Source organism: Pan troglodytes, chromosome 7 (genome assembly GCF_028858775.2).
Source record: "Pan troglodytes isolate AG18354 chromosome 7, NHGRI_mPanTro3-v2.0_pri, whole genome shotgun sequence".
Lineage (NCBI taxonomy): Eukaryota > Metazoa > Chordata > Mammalia > Primates > Hominidae > Pan > Pan troglodytes.
The window spans coordinates 152718996-152740006 of NC_072405.2; the positions used below are offsets into that span (position 1 = coordinate 152718996).

General features: G+C 58.3%; 1 protein-coding gene across 41 annotated transcripts in view; it reads right to left on the minus strand.

The window, feature by feature from the left end:
* TSNARE1 (t-SNARE domain containing 1) overlaps nucleotides 1-12297 on the minus strand; it is a 140344-nt gene extending 128047 nt beyond the window's left edge. For 10 of the 41 annotated variants that reach the window (XM_063817426.1, XM_063817421.1, XM_063817420.1 and 7 more), the window contains exon 1: nucleotides 11960-12088. Coding sequence is in view for 17 of the 41 variants with exons in the window: in XM_063817417.1 (XP_063673487.1) it covers nucleotides 12196-12240 (45 nt within the window). In the remaining 24 variants the exon portion in view is untranslated. Of the gene's footprint in view, nucleotides 1-11613; nucleotides 11792-11959; nucleotides 12133-12195 lie in introns of those variants that run through there. The other 31 variants (XM_063817437.1, XM_063817425.1, XM_063817431.1 and 28 more) reach the window with 16 other exon arrangements.
* Nucleotides 12298-21011: the final 8714 nt, after the last annotated feature.

Below are 21011 nucleotides of genomic sequence, written 5' to 3' on the forward strand. Positions count from 1 at the left end.
ACTCTGTAACAGACGCTGTACACTGCCGGGGACTCTGTAACAGACGGTGTACACTGCCGGGGACTCTGTAACAGACGCTGTACACTGCCGGGGACTCTAACAGACGCTGTACACTGCTGGGGACTCTATAGCAGACGCTGTACACTGCTGGGGACTCTGTAACAGATGCTGTACACTGCGGGGGACTCTGTAACAGACGCTGTACACTGCCGGGGACTCTGTAACAGACGGTGTACACTGCCGGGGACTCTGTAACAGACGCTGTACACTGCTGGGGACTCTATAGCAGACGCTGTACACTGCTGGGGACTCTGTAACAGACGCTGTACACTGCGGGGGACTCTGTAACAGACGCTGTACACTGCCGGGGACTCTATAACAGACGCTATACACTGCCGGGGACTCTGTAACAGACGCTGTACACTGCTGGGGACTCTAACAGACGCTGTACACTGCGGGGGACTCTGTAACAGACGCTGTACACTGCTGGGGACTCTATAGCAGACGCTGTACACTGCTGGGGACTCTATAACAGACGCTGTACACTGCTGGGGACTTTAAAATAGACACGGTCCCCACTTGCAACATTGCAGGTGACAAGAAGGAAGGAAGAGCTGCAACTCTTCAGCTCTTCAGCAAGCCCAGACCTAGAAACTCCTTGAGCCAGGGCTCTGGCACCCTCTTTGGGGCTCTGCGGTTCCTGGTGCCTCCAAGCTTCTAGTGCCACCACGTTCCCCTCATCCAGACGCGGGTGCTCACAGTGGAAGCCGTGTGCAGTACATCTGGTCCAGCCGCAGCCTTGCATGGAGCCAGCACCTGTGCCAGCACCTGGGGCTGCCCGCCCTGCCGCAGCAGCCGGCATGCCTGGCTGTGCACAGTGGCCAGACTCATGTTCGCTCACCCACACGCCCCTCACTGCTCCATGCCTGGCTCAGCCTTGGCATGTGTGGGATCTGGGCTGGTAGCACGAGCTGAGCACAGCCTACTGGGCTGAGTGGGCGGAACAAGCCCAGCGGGTGTAAGCACGACTCAGGCAGAGGCACCTCCAGCCACAGAGGTTTCCAACGGTCTAAGTGACACCCCAGGGATCCTGTGACAACACCTCCTGAAGGCCCTGCCCGAGGCTGTTTTGCAGTTCATTTTTTTTTTTTTTTGAGACGGAGTTTTGCTCTTGTTGCCCAAGTTGGAGTGCAATGGTGCGATCTCAGCTTACTGCAACCTCCATCTCCCAGGTTCAAGTGATTATCCTGCTTCAGCCTCCCGAGTGGCTGGGATTACAGGGGCACACCACCATGCCCGGCTAATTTTTGCATTTGTAGTACACAGGGTTTCACCATGTCGGCCAGACTGGTCTCAAACTCCTGACTTCAGGTGATCCACCCACCTCAGCCTCCCAAAGTGCTGGGATTACAGGCATGAGCCACCACACCCAGCCAACTTTTTTTTAATAAGTAGAAGGAGTACACTCTAAAATGATGATAAAAAGTATAGTATACACAGAACGGTAACATAGTGTTCATTATCAAGTCTTATGTAGCGTATGTGCTGAACTGTTAGATGACGGGCAGTGTAGCAGGTCTGCTTGCACCAGCTCTCCACACACACGGGAGTGATGCCCTGCACTACATCGTGACCATCATGACATCACCAGGTGACAGGAATTTTTCGGCGCCAGTATAATCTTACAGGTCCACCCTCGTCTATGCCATCCATCATCGACCAAAACGTCCTTATGCTTCACGTGACTGTGTGAGAAACTCACAAGAGGCCGGGCATGGTGGCTCACACCTGTAATCCCAGCACTTCAGGAGGCCGAGACGGGCGGATCACCTGAGGTCGGGAGTTTGAGTTTGAGACCACCCGGGCCAACATGGCGAAACCCCGTCTCTACTAAAAATACAAAATTAGCCGGGCATGGTGACACATGCCTGTAATCCCAGCTACTAAAGAGGCTGAGGCAGGAGAATTGCTTGAACCTGCGAGGTGGAGGTTGCGGTGAGCCGAGATTGCACCACTGCACTCCAGCCTGAGCGAAACTGCGTCTCAAAAAGAGAAAAAGAAAGAAAGAAACTCACAAGAGTGGCTGCTGTGGAGATGACGGCTGGGCCGGCCAGGGATAGGGACACTTTCTACTGGATGCTTCCTGCCATGTTTTAATTGTCAAACTACCTAAACTATTCAAAATAGTAAAGTAAAAGGTCATTAGAATAACCTGTGGGCCATCCACACCGTGGAACAGGCCTCTCAGCAACAGGAAGAAACCACTCCTGGCCCCTGCAGCAGCCCTGAGAACCATCCGGGGAATGATGGCGAATAGAAAAGGCCAATCCCCGGCCACACACTGCAAGATTCCATTTCTACCACTCACTTCAACTGACGACATTACGGAGATGGAGAGCAGACTGGTGGCTCCCAGGAGTTAAGGAAGGGTTCATGGCAGAAGCAAGGTAGGCTTCGCTGAAACGGGCACCGACACAGGGCTCCTCTGAGTGATGACGGAAACCTCTGGCATGGCGGCCGCGTCGGCCAATCCGCTGGCTGTGCTCCTGTCCTCGTTCTGCACAAAGCTACCACGGGGAAAACTGGGTGAAGAGTGCACAGGATCTGTGTATTATTTCTCACAACTGTATGTGAATTTACAATGGTTACAATAGTTTAATTTACAAAAAGATCCTGAGATGCCAAACACCACGCCCGAAGGTGCTGAGAGAGCAGAGGCCACATTCTCCCTGGTCTGACTCCCCCGAGCACCTGCCCCGTCCACTCCACCACCTCCTGGAGCAGAGGCCTAGAGGGAGGCGAAGCGTCACACAGCCCACCCTCTCCCACTGCAGATAGGGAAGCCCAGGAGGAAAATCGAGGGAAAGCCTGGGCAGCAAAGGTGGCCGGTTCACAGCACAAGCTGCCTGGCTACATGCTGGTGTGGCATCGCTCGTGCTGCTCAACCGAGACTTCCAGTTCTCCTCTCTCGGGGAGTGTGGGGCACTTCCTGGCCTCTCGTGGTTGCAGCCGTGTGGTTCCTCCTGGCCAATGAACTGTGAGTCCCCAATGAACACACACCTTTGTTGCTTCAGGCTACTAAAACCTGAGGGATGTTCATTACGAAAGCAAAACCATACAGGTTACATTCTCCACCCGTCCAATCACAGCTCTGCCCACGCTGGCTGCCCGTCTTCACTCCTTGCTGGGCTGGGAGGCCCTCCTGCCCTGGCTAAGGCAGAAGCCTGCAGGCTGCCCGTGGGCCCCACGCTTATGCCTGCGGCCTCCAGTGGCCTCCATACCCTCTCACACCGGTTAAGGTGTCAAGATAACAGCTTTGGGGGCAGATACGCAGAAAGACGGGAGGTGCTCTGCCCATCGGACCACCCTGCCAGACTGAAGGAACCAGGGTGTGGGCACCCCATAGCAGCAGGGCGGGTGGACCGGACAGCTCGGACCTCTTACTCCCCATCTGTAAACTGGGGAGTGAAAGCAGCTCTAGAACTATTCTTAGCTACAGAATCTTTTCTCCAAACACAACCGTACTCAGAAAACACCAAGTGAAACAGATCACATCAGAGCTGCTCTGGGTGAAGGGAGGGACGATGATGGCAGCAGGTCTAAGACTAGAACCTCCGGGGTTCCAAGGCACAAATCGACTCACCTGGACGTGCCCCACAGTCCTGGGCCCATTTCCCGTGGCGCAGTGTGGGAATGACAGGCCACAGTTTCTATGGCCAGACCCCACGGGATTCCTCCCACAGCTCTGCTCTGTGCTTGCTTCATGGTCTTGGGAAACTACATCACCTCTCGGGTTGGACAGAAAACAACTCCCACCTCCCTGCTCCAACCAGGGGCAGCAGGGCCACCATGCCATTGAGCTCTGAGCTGTGGGATGGTCCGCAGGGTCACCGCAGCACTCCTCACACCCCAGCTGCCAGCGTGCCTGTCCACGTCCCTGTGTGCCCTGCCAAGTCTCCTCGGCTGGCAGCATCCCAGGCTGTGCCTGCACCCTGGGGACAGTGAGGTGCGCTAAGGGTGCAGGGCCCTAGAAGCCAAGTCTCCATAAGGAGAGATGCAAGCAGGTGACCCGGTCTCCCTTCCGTAAGTTAGGGTGATGGTGTCACCTTGGAGGCTGCTCTGGGAATTCAGGACCTGCCCGCCTGCAGGAAGCATCACTGTTCCTGTCCCTCACCACTTCCTGCTCCTGGCAGGGAAGGGGGGCGGCCCTGTGCATCAAAGGCTGAGCGGCCTAAAGGTGAGGCTCAGCTCCTCCCATGGTTATCTTGTGCCCACTGTGGGCATTTTCCTGTGCTGGGACCACAGAGACAGAAAAGACAAGGTCCTGGCCCTGGAGGAGGAAAGCTAATGACTGCAATGCAACAAGGCCCAAGCCACACAGAGCCACTTCCCAAAATCTGCAGCCCTCTCTCTACCTTGCCCTCCCCGGGAGGCACCAGGCCCTCAGGATGAGGGGATGGGGCTGACTCCTGATGGCGTCCCCCAGCGAAGACTTCGACAGCCCAGGAGGTCACCAGTCGGGGCCACTCCAGGCAGAGGGGCGGCCTCAGCAAAGACACCGGGGGCAGGCTGCAGGCAGCCTGCGAAGTCAGCGCAGCAGGTTTCCCAGGGGCTGGAAAGCCCAGGGAGCACCGCAAATGCCAAGTGACAGTGAGGCTGGAGCTGCCAGGAAGATCTGTCGCCAGGGGGCGGCACCGCCGGATCTACCCCTCAGCAAGATGCAGAATTAAGGGGCCCAGGCTGGAGGCTGTGACCGGTGAAAACGCCCAGGTACCAGGAAGCAGCAGAAGCAACGGTTCTCCCCACTCGCAATTCCGCCTCCTGCGCCCACTCCCAGCACACCACGCTCATCAGCACCTTCCCACAAGTGAGCAGCAGCGGGAAGGAGGTCAGACTCCCAGCAAGGAATCCAGCTCCTCATTAGCACCGAGGGCAGCCAGCCCAGGAAGGAGGCTGCTGTGTTGTGTTGCTTCTTTCTAATGTTGGGAGAGACTGATTCTGGGCTCTGGTTTAAAAACATGTCCCCTTCCAAATACTTGGCTAGAATGGATCATGGGTCCAGACGGAGGGCAGCCAAGGTGGCCCGCTCTGTCCAGGGCAGATGCCTGTGGCTCTCTTTGTCCGTGGCTCTGTCCAGGGCAGACGCCTGTGGCTCTCTTTGTCCGTGGCTCTCTGACAGGACCCTTGATGACCCATGCCCTCAGAACACTGGCCCTCATCTTCCCCAGACCACGCCACACTCAACTCCTTCACCATCACCCCTCCAATGCCCAGCTTCCCATTGGTACAGGTTCAGTGTGCACCCCTCAGATGACACCCAGGGTCAGGCTCAGGCGATAAACACAAACACACACACACACACACACGCACACACCCGCGCACCTGGCCCCAAAGCCCTGGAAACGCTTGACTCAACTAGGCACCATCCACAGGCAACCACAGCCTCTGGGGGCTCACACCACCCCGACCTCCTAGCCTCAAGCCTTATGGGAACAAGAATCTTGAGCTCCGCCCACCTCCCCTCTCCATCAGAAATCTCAACCTCCATACCTGGATTCCTTCAAGCCTGTGGACCCCTGCCACACTCTGCTCTGGAACATCATCTCAAGATGGAAGGGAGGGGCAGGATTAGGTCTTTATTAGTGCAGTAATTGCCGTTATTAATAACATCCTCTAACTCAACAGGGAATTTTTGTTTGTAAAGCTGCTTCCAGCCTGGTCCCCCTGGAGAGCAGCAGAGCAGGATCGCCAGGTGGGCAGGGCAGCAGAACGGTGAGCAGTGCCTCTGATTTCTGCCTCTGATCAGAATCCTGGTGAGAACACCAGGGCTCAAGTCATGGCTGGGCATTTACCACCCCCGTGACTTCAGGTAAGTTTCCCAAGGCTGGGAAGTTTCCTGATCTGAGGAGCAGGAAGAGCCTAGCAGGTGCCTGACAGATGCCCTGTGGTCAAAAGCAGGAGGTGTTATTATAATCAGAATCCAAGACAGCCTGATGCTCAGTCCTACTGTGCGAGCTGGCCGTGCCATGGCTGACCAGGTAGAGCAAGCTCTCTGATGCGTGTGGCAGTGGCGAGGCAGCCCGAGGGTCTCACAGGAGACAGGCAGCTCCACCTGCCCTGGGGCTGCACTCCCTGACCTTCCACAGCCCCTCTGTGCACCTTGGGAATTCTTCCCTACACCCCTCAGGTGATGTCCCCCAAGACGCCCGGAGATTCCAAGTCTCTGGGACAGACACAATGCTGCCCACCTCCCAGGAGGCTGCAGGATCAGACTAATGACATGGAAAGGCAGGGCTCCTGGAGGGGCCAAGTGACATGGCCAGGGTCCCACGGCTAAGATGCGGCAATGCTGTGTCCCTACCTGGATGCTACGTAAGTCAGGGCTGGGTTGTAGCCCTCCCCGCGGGGCAAATCAGAGGGAGAAAACGAGGCAATCTTCCACTGTGGAAGAAAACAACAGTTGATCTGGCCACAGCACTGGGCCAGAGGCTCCCAGGCCAGCGTGAGTGCCTGGCTCTGCTCACTCGCTTCCATGCTGGGGAGGGCTCGAGCCTGCAGCCTGAAGCCCAGGGTTGCCAGGATAATGAGCAGCAGCTGCTGCCAGTCCACTCAGCTGCGTGGCTAGCCCACCAATCCATCCAGGGGGCCCACAGCGCAGCCACCACAAGGCACCCAGCACACAGTGCCAAGGCATGGGGCCTGGCCCCTGCAGGCTCCAGACACAGGCCCTAGGTGTGGCACTGCTCCACCCAGCCCTGTCTCCAGACCTCTTCAGCAAACCTCAGCCTGGGCCCCGGGTTCCCTGCTCAGCACCAACAGCCATCAGAAAAGCCCAGGCCTCACCCTGCCTCCCAAGACCCTCACAGGCTGACCCGAGTCAGACCTGCCTACTAGGAGTCCAGCACTGCTGTGCCTTCCCTTGGGCCTCCTGCTGCCTGGAGTAGCTGCCTCTCCTGCCCTCCCCAGCTAAGGCCACTCAGCTCTCCAGACACAGCTCAGGCCTCACCAGCATCCAGGATTCTTCCCAGGTATCTACCCAGCCCTGCCCAAAACGCACCCCCAAACCCTCCCAAAGCGCACCCCCAGCCCTGTCCAAAACACACCCCTAGCCCTGCCCAAAACATGTCCCCAGCCCTGCCCAAAACACACCCCCAGCCCTGCCCAAAACACACCCCTAGCCCTGCCCAAAACATGCCCCTAGCCCTACCCAAAACACACCTCCAGCCCCAAAATATGCCCCCAAACCCTCCCAAAGCACATCCCCAGCCTTGCCAAAGCACACCCCCAGCAGAGTCAGCTCCCCTCTCCACCTCCTCACTCCACCGCCTCGACCTTGCTCTGTAAGGTGCCCTCTCCACTTCCTCACTCCACCGCCTCGACCTTGCTCTGTAAGGTGCACAGCAGTGTCCGGAGCAAGGCCAGGACAGCCTGATCCTGCTTGCCACTGTGTCCATCCCAAGACTCATGCCAGGCATGGCCTTAGCATAGTCTCACAGAACATTACGCATCTCAGACAGCAGCGCTGATGGCAGGGGCAGGAGCTGGGGACTTGCCAATGACCCTGTCCAGGCAGGCACACCCAGCAGACTGTTCTGCTTGCCTGCAGTGGCCCCCAAGTGGGTTCACATCCTAACAGGACCTACCCAAGGACAAAAAAGGCAGGGCCCTGTGCAGCACAGTCTGGATTTGAAGCCCACACGGAGCCATCTTCACCCCCATCCCGGACTCAGCAAGCCGCAAGTTGACGAGAGAATCTCATAGCCTGGATAAGGCCAGGCAGGACAGCCACAGCTGGCTTCTGAGGACAGCCCTGGATGGCAAGCAGGACACCCCGAAGCAAGGCCCCTGCAGGAGACACCGCCCAACTGGGCTCCGTAGGTGAGGACACCCCGCCCATAAGGCATCTTCAGAAACCTATTCAAGGCACCTGGCTTGTCATTGTTGGTAGTGCCCTTCTTCTCTGCCAGGGAACTCAGACCAAGAAAACTCTTCCTATGGAAGCTTCCAGATGGCTCCACCGTGCAGCACTAACAGGAAGGATAGTGGAATAAAAACAGCACAGGCTCAAGATCAGCTGTGAAACAACCCCTCACGTCTTCAGCAAATCCCCATCAGGCATTCACTGGGCCCCAGGCCCTGGGCCACAGGTGGATGGACGTTCAGAGACGCACAGCTCCCCGCGGGTGGGGTGGCAGACAGGGAGGTGTGGAAAGGTACAGAGTCCACCACTGGCGCTGGGGACCGTGGGGGCAGGAGGAATGATGATCTTCCCCAGCTGCCTCAATGCACCCAAGAGGGAGAGGATGAGGATGCCCTCAGTACAGAGAGCAGAGCCAAACATAAGCATCCACACTGAACAACTGACTGTCACCTCTGGAGAGACAGCGCCGGCCATGCGCTCTCCAACTCTCTCGCTCACTCCTTCTTGCCTTTAGTCTTTTGGTCACCACTGCTCCACACACAGATGCCGCAAATGTTTAGACAGGGCTGAGCATCCCAGCAGAAAGCAGAGGAATCTGAGAGGAGGGCTGCTCAGGAGTCCGCTACTATGGACGACGCACAAATCAGACTTTAAAGAACACAATGAATGACAGCTGGACTGGGCCACAAGGTCAAAATCTACTTGTAGCAAGTAACACCATCCAAACAAACCCAGTAGCCACAGAAACGCCCGTGTGCATTAAAACAAAAAGCCTGGAGCCAGACGCCGTGACTCACGCTGGGAATCCCAGCACTCCGGGAGGCTGAGGCCAGAGGATGGCTTAAGGCCAGGAGTTCAAGACCAGCCTGGGCAACTGGGCAACACAGTGAGACACGCCTATCTCAAAAAAAAAAAAAAGAGGTGGCTGGGCACGGTGGCTCACACCTGGGATTACAGTGTGTGGCTCAGGCAGGTTGATCACCTGAAGGTCAGGAGTTTGAGTCCAGCCTGGCCAAAAAAAAGAAGTGGCTGGGCACAGTGGCTCACGCCTGTAATCCCAGCACTTTGGGAGGCTGAGGCAGGTTGATCACCTAAAGGTCAGTAGTTTGAGTCCAGCCTAGCCAACATGGTGAAACCCCGTCTCTATTTAAAATACAAAACATTAGCCAGGCGTGGTGGCAGGCCCCTGTAATCCCAGCTACTCGGAAGGCTGAGGCAGGAAAATCACTTGAACCCAGGAGGCAGAGGTTGCAGTGAACCAAGATTGCACCAACGCCCTCCAGCCTGGGCAACAAGAGGGAAGCTTCTCAAAAAAAATTAAAAGGGCCAGGCACGGTGGCTCATGCCTGTAATCCCAGCCCTTTGGGAGGCCGAGGTGGGTGGATCACAAGGTCAAGAAATCGAGACCATCCTGGCCAACATGATGAAACCCCGTCTCTACTAAAAATACAAAAAATTAGCCAGGTGTGGTGGCAGGCACCTGTAGTCCCAGCTACTTGGGAGGCTGAGGCAGGAGAATCACTTGAACCCGGGAGGTGGAGGTTGCAGCGAGCCGAGATTGCGCCACTGCACTCCAGCTTGGCGACAGAGTGAGACTCCGTGTCAAAAAATAAAAATAAGAAGAAGATAGCCTAACCCCTAGCCAACTGTTCTTATGGCCAAACACCACTCAGAGGGATAAAACGGCCAACAACCTCAGAAGAAATGTGTCTGTCTGGGCTGAAAAAATGACGTCCTAGAACCCGACAGTTGAGGGACTCACGGCAAGATCACCATTCTGTGTCTCAGTCTCTCCATCTGGGAAATGGGGACAACAGACCCTCCTCCCAGGGTGACTGTGAGAGTAAACTGAGTAATGAACACAGTTCGCTGGTCACCTGGCACCAGGAGGTGCTGTGACTAGTATCATTAGTGTCACCACCTGCAGACACTCACCACCCCTTTTCAGGACCGTGGAAGGATGCACCCACGCCGTGTCACGAATGGCTTGGTACAGCCATGGTCGAGGCGTGTTTGTCTTTCCTCCCCACCTGGAAGGTGACTCCCCAACTCCGCCCACCTGGAAGGTGACTCCCTGATTCCGTCTCAAGCTCCAGCATTGTGACCTAGCTGTACTTCTCACCACGTTCTCCTCAAAGTCTTACGTGTCCAGTTTATTTATTCATCAAAACCTGCTAGGTGCTTATCCTACTCTCGGTGCTGGGTGGGGTGCTCAGGACACAAGGGTGACACAGCAGAGGTCTATGCCACAGAGGCTCCCAGGCACACAGGAGAGACAAACACGGGAGTGCCAGGGCATTCCAAGCAGAAGGCTCTGCATCGACAGGCACACCAGTGAGAAAAGCCACAGACTATGCAGGAAAAATGACTGCACTGTCAGGGACATAAAGCAGGGACTGAAGATGTGGCAGGAGCTGCTGGCAGGAGCCAAACCCAGGACCTCGCTCTGCAGGCCATGAGGAGCTGTGGAAGAGACTTAGGGACACCTGGCTGCCCATGAGCCCCTAGACTGAGTGCCTAGGTCTAGGCTCTTGACCCAGCATCTGCAGAAGGCCAGACTCAGGGGAAGTGTCCAGGGAAGGTTCCTGGATAGAGTCAGAGCAGCCAGAGGCTGCCAGATGTTCATGGGGCCAGGCCAGCAGAGGAGGAGAGAAACAGAGGTGACCCAGCCAAAACTCAACCTCCTCCAGGAAGTCTTCTTGGATTTGCCAGCCTCCCACAGCCACCTGCATTCACGGCCTGTGCTGCTGTGTCCAAACATTTGTTCTACCAGATTTCTGCTGAGGTCCTGTGATGTATGGGGTCGAACCGTATGAAAGCAGCGGTTCAGTCGGGGGAAGCACTCCAGTACTAACAAACTTCAGCTTTCTTTCAACTCAATACTGTGTCCACACTGGGGGTATCCTAAGCAACAATCCCCACCCCTGTCTCACAGACACTAAAGATAAAACAGAAAACAAGCAGATGAGTGACAATGACAAACAAGAAATACTGTAGGGAGAGTGGTCAGAAAGGTGAGCTCAGACATGCCGGAAGCGGAGCTGCCCCCAAGCCAGGAGCGAGCCAGGAACTAAAAGAAGAGGCAAGTGTGCAGCAGAGGAAAGAAAGGGCGCCAGGTGTGGCTGGAAAGGCACCTGGCAGGATGAGGAGCGGAGAAGCACGGGCGGAGCAGCACGCGCGAGGCCCATTTTGAGCCGCACCACACCGCTCACAGAACTTCCTGTGATAAGCAGTGTTCCCTACCCGCGCTGCCCCACACAGCCGCCACCAGACACGTGTGGCTACTGAGTGTCTGACATGTGACCACTGGCACGGAGGACCTGAATCCTTCACGTTAAGGTCAATGTAAACAGCCACACATGCCTAGGGGCTACCACACTGGACATGGCAGAGCTTCCAGAGCAGGAGGAGTGCGCCATGAGGCAACAAACACGAGGTCCCTGGAGAGTTTCTGCGGGGGCAGCACAGATCAACATCACCTGAAAGTCCCTGGTGGGGATGTCGCAGGCCCCAGTACCCAGGAAGCACCTTCTTATAACTTGGAGAAGGGACAGAAAGGCGTGGAGAGGCAAGCACACAGGAACGGGGTCCCCAGCTCAGGCTCGAAAGCGGGCTCCGCTCATTGAGCGGCAGAGCACCAACCCTTGCACCCAGCAAGTAGGCGCTGGGGCGCTCCCCGGGACGGCACTGACCTCCAGGCGCAGGCACCGGCTGCCCGGCCCAGAGCCCACCGACCTGGGGTCTGAACAGCGCGCGAGGACCCGCCGAGGGGCTCATGTGCCCGCGGTCCGGTCCCCGAAATGCGGCGCTCTCGCGGGGCTGCGGCTCAGGGTCCCTGGCGCCCCTGGGGTCCACCCCCGGCACGGTCCCGCCCCCTCCCCTCCCCACCGGCGCGGCCCCGCCCCCCGCCCGGCCTCCCGCAAGCCCCACACCACGCCACGCCGCGGCCCCCGCCGAGCTCCGGGCCCCGCGCTGGTCCCCGGCCGCCTCGCCCTCGCCGCCCCACGCCAGGCCCCAGCCCCACCGCCGCCGCCTCACCTGGGCCTCGGTGGCTCGCGGACCGCTCCGGGCGCTCACGGCGGGCGAGGCGGGCGGGGCGGGCACCCAAACATCACGTGACGGCCCCTCCCGCACCAGCCAATGGCCGCCGGTCCCGGACGCGCGCGGGGACTACCCGCCCCAGAGGCCCCGGCGCGGAGCCGGAAGCGGCGCGGACGGCGGTCGGCTGGGCCAAGAGGCCTCTGCGGGTGCGCGCGCGAGTCGGCTGTCCTCACCTGCATGGTGGTGGGCCTCCGTTTCCCCGTTTCCCCGTTTTGCATATGGGGATGACGGCGAAGGTGGAGGTCACGTGGAGGGCGGCGGCCCGGCGCTGAGGCGCTTCGGGAGCGGGCTCCGCCCAGCCCAGGCCGAGCCCGGACCTCACACGGGCCAAAGCTGGAGCTTCTGCGGGGCTGCGCAGGCGGCGCGTCTCGGCCAGGGCAGGGCCGGGCACCTGCGCGTCTCGGGCTGCGGGGATGGGCGTTGGGCCCCAGGTCAGGCTGCACGGGCTCCGCGTGGGGCCGTGCTCGGCCGGGGGCTGGCAGGCCCCGCGGGGACTCCGGACGCCCAGTGTCACCAACGAGGAAACTGAGTCTCAAGACATCTGAGGGACCTTTGCCCGAGGTCGCAGCCCCTCCCTGGAGGAGCTGAAGCGCAGAGTAGGGACCCCCTTGCGGAGACCCTCCTGGGACCTCCTTCCGCAGGGGCCTGGGGCGCCTCCCTTTCCCTGCTCTGCCTGCGGGCACTGAGCTCCCGAGAGACTCCAGCCCCTCGCTCTCCCGGTGACCTGCTGGAGAAGACACCTGGGAGGAACCTGCGGACAATGGGTGTGTGTCCTTGGGCCGCCAGGGTCACCTTTCAGCCTGTTTCCCCAGAGGTGAACCAAGAGTCACACCCAAGGCAGGAGAGCAAGAGTGATGAGTCCGCTGCACCTTCTCCGGCCAGCGGAGGTTCTCCCGCCGCCCTCACTCTGTGATGCTTGCTGTCCTTGCGAGGCCCACCCCAAAGCCCTGCGGGCAGCCCTGGGCTCCCGCGGACAGTCTTGCTGAGCTCCTGGGAAGGAGGCGTGCCCTCCCTTTCCCCCACCGCCCCGCTGGCTGGGATTCTCTGCAGCCCAGGACTGTGCACGTGTGCGCACAAGGGTTCTGTGAACATGAACACAAAAGTGTGCTCGTGGACACTGCGTGGTACTGTGTGCACACAGCGCACGTCTGTGAGCTGAGGGAGTGTTCCTGGACACCAGGTGCAAGTGCACAAGTGTGTGCCCAGGCGCGAACATGGGAACGGTAGTATATGGCACAAATGTGTGTGCACACATGGGTGGGAGGGAAGAGGGGCACATGCCCACCAGCATTCCTGGGCTGGTGCTCAGGCCGGCCTGTCCTGGGCCCACCCACGCTCCTTGCCTTGGTGTATTTGAGTCTCCCCTGGGCTCCCAGGAGGCAGTAGTGTGTGCCTGTCTTGCAGCCTCGCCATGATTTGAACAGGGCTTCACTCTTCGGCTAGGACAGCTAGAGTGCAGGGAAGCCGGCTCCTAACCAGGGAGGATGCCCATGACTGCTGACCCCCCAGCTTCCACTGGAAGGGGAAGGTTCGCCAGGACCAATGCCTGTCTGAGAGCTGGCAGTCCGGACTGAGGATGCCGGGTGCCTGGCACGGTGCCCACCTCCCCTTCCGTGGCTGGCGCTGTCTGTCTGGCCGCCACCTCACTCAGCCTCCTCTGACAGCTCCGTGTTCAGGTGTGCAAAGGAGGGGAAAGTGAAGCCCTTTCCTCCCAGGGCAGACCTCCTCCAGGAGCCGCTTTCTTGACCATACGAGGCGTATATGGGGCTGTTTCTGTGCCTGGACACTGCAGGGGGAATGGTCTAGCGTGGGTAGGAACCACCAGAGGAGGGGCTCCGTACCTGTTGGCTCCTCCGAAATCTGGGATGAGCCCGCCTGAGTGCCCCACAGCAAGTCAGGGAAGGTAAACCTCTCCGTGGAAGAGCCAGGAGCCCACTCCCTCAGGCTGAGCCGATGGGGGGGGGGGGAGGAGGATGCTAAGGGGTCCTCAGGAAGGGATGAGGGAAATAGCCAATAGCTGCCTGGGCCTAGGGCCGGGGCTCCCCTCCCTTCCCTCATCTCTGCCTGGGCCTAGGGCCGGGGCTCCCCTCCCATCCCTCATCTCTGCCTGGGCCTAGGGCCGGGGCTCCCCTCCCTTCCCTCATCTCTGCCTGGGCCTAGGGCCGGGGCTCCCCTCCCTTCCCTCATCTCTGCCCCTCCCTGGAAGAGGTCATCACATGACCTCGGGCAGCTCTGGGCTCCCTCCTTCCTCCAGAGAAGCAGGACTCCCTGGGAAGAGCTCGGGTCCCACCCCTTGGCCAACCAGCGAGACCAACAGGGTGAATAAGTGGGATTGGCCCCAGGACGCTGAGTTCTGTTACCTAAGGGGGTGGGGGTTGCCTGGTCCTCAGCTGGCACCCCCCAAATTGGATCTACCATTCCAGGTCCCAGAGGGAATGTGGGCAACAAGGTTAGGGGGTGGTTCCAAGGCCTTCAGAAGGAACGTTGAGGCAGCACCCACTAAAGCCAACCTCAGAAATGCTCCCTCTCTGAATAGTAGCCTGGACTTCTCAGGGTTTAAGCTGAATTTCCAGGTCAGTGTCAACCTATGGCTTTGTCGTGAGTTTCCCCACCCTCCCACCCTTCCTCTCTACCCTCAGCTGCCTGGCTTCAATGTCGCCTGCTCAGGAGACCATCCCTTGCTCCCCTGCAGCCCCTGCCTGGACAGGAGAAGGCCTTTGCACCTCCTGCTCTGCTCCCAGCACAGCTTCTGCTCCAGCAAAGCCCACGGGCACTCAGTCCTTGATTCCTGCACCCACCAACCCCGCCGAGCTGCCCTCACTGTTACCCAGGCCTCCTTTGTCCCTTAGCAACAGAACCCCAGTTTTGTTCAAGGCATCAATGTACCCAGCCTCACCAGCAGCTGGGCCAGCTGTGACACTGTTTGCCCAGGGGATGACTGCAGGAGGCACAATCGAGCCTCCTGGTCCTTTGGAAGGGGCAGCTGTGGCCACCCACCTCACTGACAGTCTTCCTTTCTCCTGGCTCCAGCCTGAAGTGTGGGCACGGCATCCCGAGGACAGCAGCCATGTGGCCAGCAAGGGGCAGGGTCCCAAGCTGAGGATGTGAGCAGCTGCCTTGGTGCCCCAATGGCACCGTCAGACTCATCACCATGGGAAGAACAAGCCCCTGCTCCCTTTATGGGGCTGCCTCATTGGATTTCGTCAGGTTTTCTGTAACTCAAGCCAGTGCCACTTCCATTGTAGCTGATTTGGGCTCCTAAGCTCACGGGAGTAGGACATCGTTCTATTAGCTGCATCCTGCCCCTCAACAACGATGGCTCCTTGCGGGCAGGCCCCAAGGGCGCATCATGGCCCCACACACAGCGAGTGCCCCACACCTGGAACAGCCTGGAGGAGCTTGTAAGGCATGAGGGCACGGGAGCCACACTCCCAGGTACCTATTTTCCACATGTCCCCATGCAGCCCAGGCTTCCAACCACATCTTAAAAAATAAAAAGATGAGGAGGAGAAGAAACTTTGGTCCTAACACCAGACTAAGCCCTGTCTTGCTGTGTGATGCTCAGCCTGAGGCACACCTTCTCTAGGCTTGTTCACCAAAGCCGCAATGCAGGGGCAGAGCAGTCATGAGGCCTGCCCAAGAGTGAGGTTGGTAAAGGGCTGGGCAGAACCAAGGGCATGGGATGTGTGGGAGGGTGGCGGTCCATTGCCTTGTCACCCACGCAGAGGCAATGTCATGAGTGGACACGTGGGAGTCTCTGGGAAGGGCCTGACACAGCCCCAGCACAGGACAGGGGTCTGACCATTCAAGACTCAGTCTGCGTCATCAGAGACCAGGCTCTTAGAAACCAACTCCATCCTGATGCGCATAACAGCCTCCCAAGGTGTTTAACACGGAGCAGGAGTGACAAAAAGAAAAATGAAGTAAAAGAATAGAAAATCCATCAACAAGCATGTGGAGTGCTGTTCTTGCTAATGCATCATCCAGGAAAGGACACTTGCCACCCTTCCTGGGAATGCTTCCCACTCCCCAGCCCCCTCCTGGCATCCCTGAGCCTGAGATCAGCAGGTGGGGACGTGGGGACAGGAGGAGTCTCCGCCCTGCAAGGGTGCAGTCCCCCCAGATTCCACAGCCACCGCTAGGCCTGCTGCTGGGCACAGCTGCCCTTTTCTTTCTGCCACAGTTCATCTCATTGGCAAAGCCTGTCTCCTCTTTCACTCATTCAACAAGCTTTACTTCCACGCCGGGCAACATGCTAGGATCTGGGGATAGCGTCCAGTTTGATTTGGTTGCTGATGACAGAACAACCCAAATAACAGTGGCTTAACGATTGATGGTTGCTTTTAATGTGATATTTTTATGTCCAGGTAGGCAGTAGGACTGGAAAGGTGGCCTCACAATCATCAGGACCCCAGGCCCCCTTAGTCTGGTTGCCCCATCAATACCCAAATAGGCCTTTTGCCTCACGGTACCAGACAGCTGTTGAAGCTCCAGCCATCATGTCTGCTTTCAGCCAGCAGGGAGGAAACATTGGCATACTCTTCCCAACCTTGCAACCCGTGCTTTTACGGATGCTGCCTGGATTTTGCACACCCCACCTCTGCTTACAGCCCCCCTTGGCCACAGCTGGGTCTCGGGTACTTCAAGCTGCAGAGGAGGCTAGGACATGTCTCCACCCCAGGGGCTGTGTTCTCAGCTAAGAGCTGGACTCTTGCACTGAGTAAAAAGGGAAGGTTGGGGTTACCTGGCAGTCTCTGCATCAGGACACAGCCCTGTGCACCACCTGGCAGGCAGGCCAATGTCGACAACCTGCAAATCACACGCGTGTGTGCTGGGAACCTGTGCTGAGGCCCTGCAGGAGCGATCGGGGCGTGGGGGCACCCGGGGGGATGGGGATCAGGGAAAGCCCATCAATGAGGAGACCAAAATGGGCAAGTCTTGAGGGGTAGCATTTCTGGGGGGCGAGCTGTGAGTACCATGGCGAGAGAGGAGCCAGCAACGTCCACGTCCCACTCTCCTCTGTGGACACATCCTGACCCCTTCAGCTGCTTGGGGTCGGGAGGGTTCAGACGGCCCGTCTCCTGGCTCCTCCTCATTCCACAGGTGAGAAACCTGGTAGGGGAGGGACACGTACAGGGTCCCAGACCAGCACCGGGCCACTCTGGGCCCAGCCCATGTCACCTCACCCCAGGCTTGGTCTCTGCCTCCTCGTCATGGCACCTCCCCTCTCCACACATTCAGCCTGTAACAGCCACGAAGTCATAGCCCTGTGGAGTAACCAGTGAGCCGAGGGGACTTTATTTTGTTCTGCTTCCATTTTTTTTTTTTTTTAGACACAGGGTCTTGCTGTGTTGCCCAGCTGGAGTGCGGTGGTGCAATCAGCTCACTGCAGCCCTGACCTCCCAGGCTCAAGCAATCCTCTCATCTCATCCTCCCTAGTAGCTGGGACTACAGCTCATTTTTTTTGTATTTTGTGTTTTTTTATTTGAGATAGGGTTTCGCCATGTTGCCCAGGCTGGTCTCAAACTCCTGGACTCAAGCGATTCACCTGGTTCAGCTTTCCAAAGTGCTGGGATTATAGGCATGAGCCACTGCACCCAGCCTCTGAAGGGACTTTGAAAATGCTATCATTCACCACTTCTTTTACAGTCAACAGCACACGTTTTGGTTCTGAATGTGCGGTTCTTGTGTGTCCGCTGTTTGGATTTAGACCTGGTACCCGAATGAGACCAGGACACTTCACACTGGGCAGTGAGCATCCTAGACATGCACACTGGGCAGTGAGCATCCTAGACGTGCACGCTGGCACCTGGCTTCTTGGTGGACACCTTAGAAACCATCAGGAGCCACTGGTGAGTGGGGCTGAGGGCATGTACCCACGTGTGAGTGCCCGCGATGAGAGGCATAAGCATGAACACGATGGTGACTGTGGCAGCAGCTGCTCCCTGAATGCTCCCCTATTCTCCCCCTGATGCAGCCACACTTCCGACCCCTCTTGTCATCTAAGGCCCATGTGGCTGGCCCCGTGCGGGAGTGGGTGCAGCACGCCCTGCCATCCTTCCCTGTACATCTGCCTGTGGCCAGGAGGCAGGGCCGCCCAGCAGCCGCGGAGCCACAAGAGGGAAGGAACAGGTCCCAAGGCTCTCGTTCTTGTCCTGGGGGTCACTGAGTTGAGTGGACAAGGGTTGAGTGAAAAGAGAAGGAGAGAGGCGAAGGGGCCGCCTGCTGCAGGCCCTCAGCCTCCCCTTCCTGCATTCTAGACGTCCACCTGGAGCGCTTGAGGAAGGGGCATCGTGTCCCAGGAGAGAGGCCTCATCCCATTGCGGAGAGGGGGATGAATGGGGAGCTTGTGCATGGATGAGGAAGACGAGCAAATGACAGGGGGATCGTTTGAGTGTCAGGGAGGGAGAAGGCGGCCACCTCTGCCACCTCGAGTGGGCAGCCCTGGGCCTGTGGAGGAACAAGACATGCCCTCATCCCCCAGGCTGGGGGCAGAAAGAGCAGAAGACTGCGCCCTGACCTTTGGGTTCCCCTGGGGGAGACCTAGTGAGCGCTCAGGGCAGGGCCGAGGGCAAGCGCTCTCCCTCCTGGCCCTGCCTCTGCAGCTCTTCAAGGAGCTGAGCCAAGCCGTCCCTCGAGGGGCAGCGGCTGAAGAAGCCCCATGCTGGGACGCATTTCACTGACACAGCCCACCTGTTATCCTATGAGCTGCTCTGCAAAGGCACGTATTATTCTCTCGGTAATGAGGGTCGGTTTAGGGACAGACGCACTTCATCTCCCTCCTCCCTGCTCTGCGCTCCCTCCAGCTGAGCCACCAGAAGCTCCAGCCTCCCAGCCAACCCCTGGGGCCCTTTCAGCCTGGAGGCAGGGAGTGTGGTTTGACCCCTGGCTCCACCGTGTGCCTGCTGGGTGGCCCAGCGCATCAGCCTCCTCATCGGTGCTGTGCACACCAAAAAGTTCCCGGCTCCGTGGAGCCAACCTGAGGCTTGAGTGAGTCGATGCAAGAGAAACCTGGAACAGTGCTGAGCACAGGGCCTGGCCCTCTGGAAGCCCTGGAACATGCGAGCTCATGCGTTGTGTGTGGGTGAGCATTTGCCATTGACATCTTGCATGGATGCCAAGCACCAAAGCCAGGCATGGGAGCTAAGGAACACAGCATGATGCCCTCAGGGTATCTCGGAAGTTGAAGAGGTGGCAGACAAGCCAAAGGGGTCACCGCTGGACCATGAGACTGCTGTTAGAAGGTGATATGAGGAAACACTACGTTCTGTCCGGGATGTTGGAGAGGTTTCCCAGAGAAGGAGCATTTGGGCTGGGTGTTGAAGGATGAGTAGGAGTTTGCCAGGCAGGAGCAATGTGGCTCTAACATGGCTGCTGGAGAAGGTTGCCACATCCACCTCCTGCATCACTTTCTGCCCCAACTCCTATTCCAGACATGGCATGTAGGGACTTGCCCACACCTCCTCCCTCCCTTGGCCCCCACCTCTCTTCACATCTGCACACAAATGCACTCCCAGATACTCACATACAGTCACAAACATTCTTATACTCACAGAAGCTGGAGTTGACTCCGCTGTGCTGAAATCAGCCTCCATGCCCACTCAGAAACCCAAAACACCCCGACTTCTGCACACAGGGAAACACGGTAATGAGATGCTAACGAGCTAAGGTAAAAATCAGGGAGAACAGCGTTTTGCAAAATCACAACAGTTTGTACTTCCAGGGGCTCCCTCCCCAGCAAGCGTGCTGCCAAAGCTCACGACAGTGCTGTGTGTGGGCTGAAAGCAACTGTGGGGGGTGGGGGGACACCTCCTAGGTTGTTGATGGAAGCAGAAGGGGTCCTCGAGGTTGCCGGGGTGTGCCCAGCCCCAGGCCCTGCCCAGCAGTGCCCCTCTCTGCTTGGCTTACACACCTGGTCTCCCTGGGAAACTGCCTGCTTGAGGCCTTCTGGCGCCATGCGTCATGCCAGGCTTACATCCAAGCACCTGCCCAGTGTCCCAGGCCTCTGACTACAGCAGCCAGAGCTCCTGGTTCTCCACACGCCTGCGTCCAGCTCCTGCGTTGGCACAGCCTGGGCCTCCGCCTGGAGGGTAACCCGCTCATCCTTTAGGGTTTCACCTCTGCACACTCTCTACCACCTGCTCCAAGAAGCCTTCCTGACCCCTCGGCCCAGCTCTGGGGCCTCCTCTAAGCTCTGCAGGCCCAACCTTCCTGCCTGCTGGGTGCTGGCGGTGTTGTCCCCCCACCCCCAAATGGAGGAACTCTGGCACCTGGCCGTTACTGCTCTTCATTGTGTGTTTGTTGGATGAATGAATTAGATAGAAGGTGTATTAATGAATGATAGACTTAGAGTGACCGACCTGGAAGGGGTCTTGAGGATCATCTGGAATATTCTGGAGGAAACTGAGGCCTGGAGCAGGGAAGTGGCCCCCAAAGCTACCCAGCAGTGGGGGCAGAACTGAGTTCCTGGCTCCCCAGCCAGTGCGTTTCCCTCTCCACTGGATTGCGGGAAAATCTCCAGGGGCCTGAGCCCTGCCCTCATCAGGATGGCCTCTCCCCTGCCTTTGGGGTCCCCACCGCTCTCTGCAGCGCCATCATCCCTTTCTGAACCAGACACCCCAGCTTCCCCGTGGCTGAGAAATGGGCTCTGAAGAGCAGACAAGGTGCTGAGGGGAGGGCCAGACATTCTCCCCTGTGACCCGGGGCCTGTACCCCATCACTCTCCCCAGCTCCAAGAGGCCTGGGTGCAGTGCTGGGAGGGGCCCAGCACCAGGACAGACAAGTACCTCTGGTCCCTGGGAGGTCGTGGAAGTCAAGAGAAAAGTCATCGTGGCTGGATCTCATCAGGGTGCTCCCTTGGGCTGCATGCCGAGAGCTCCCAGGGCCTCAGGGGCCATGGGATGGTGGCCTCCAGCCCACGGGGCAGCATTCCTGGGTGGAATCGTCCTGACCGCCCAGGCCTCTCCCTGTGTTTTCATCAAGGTTGCAG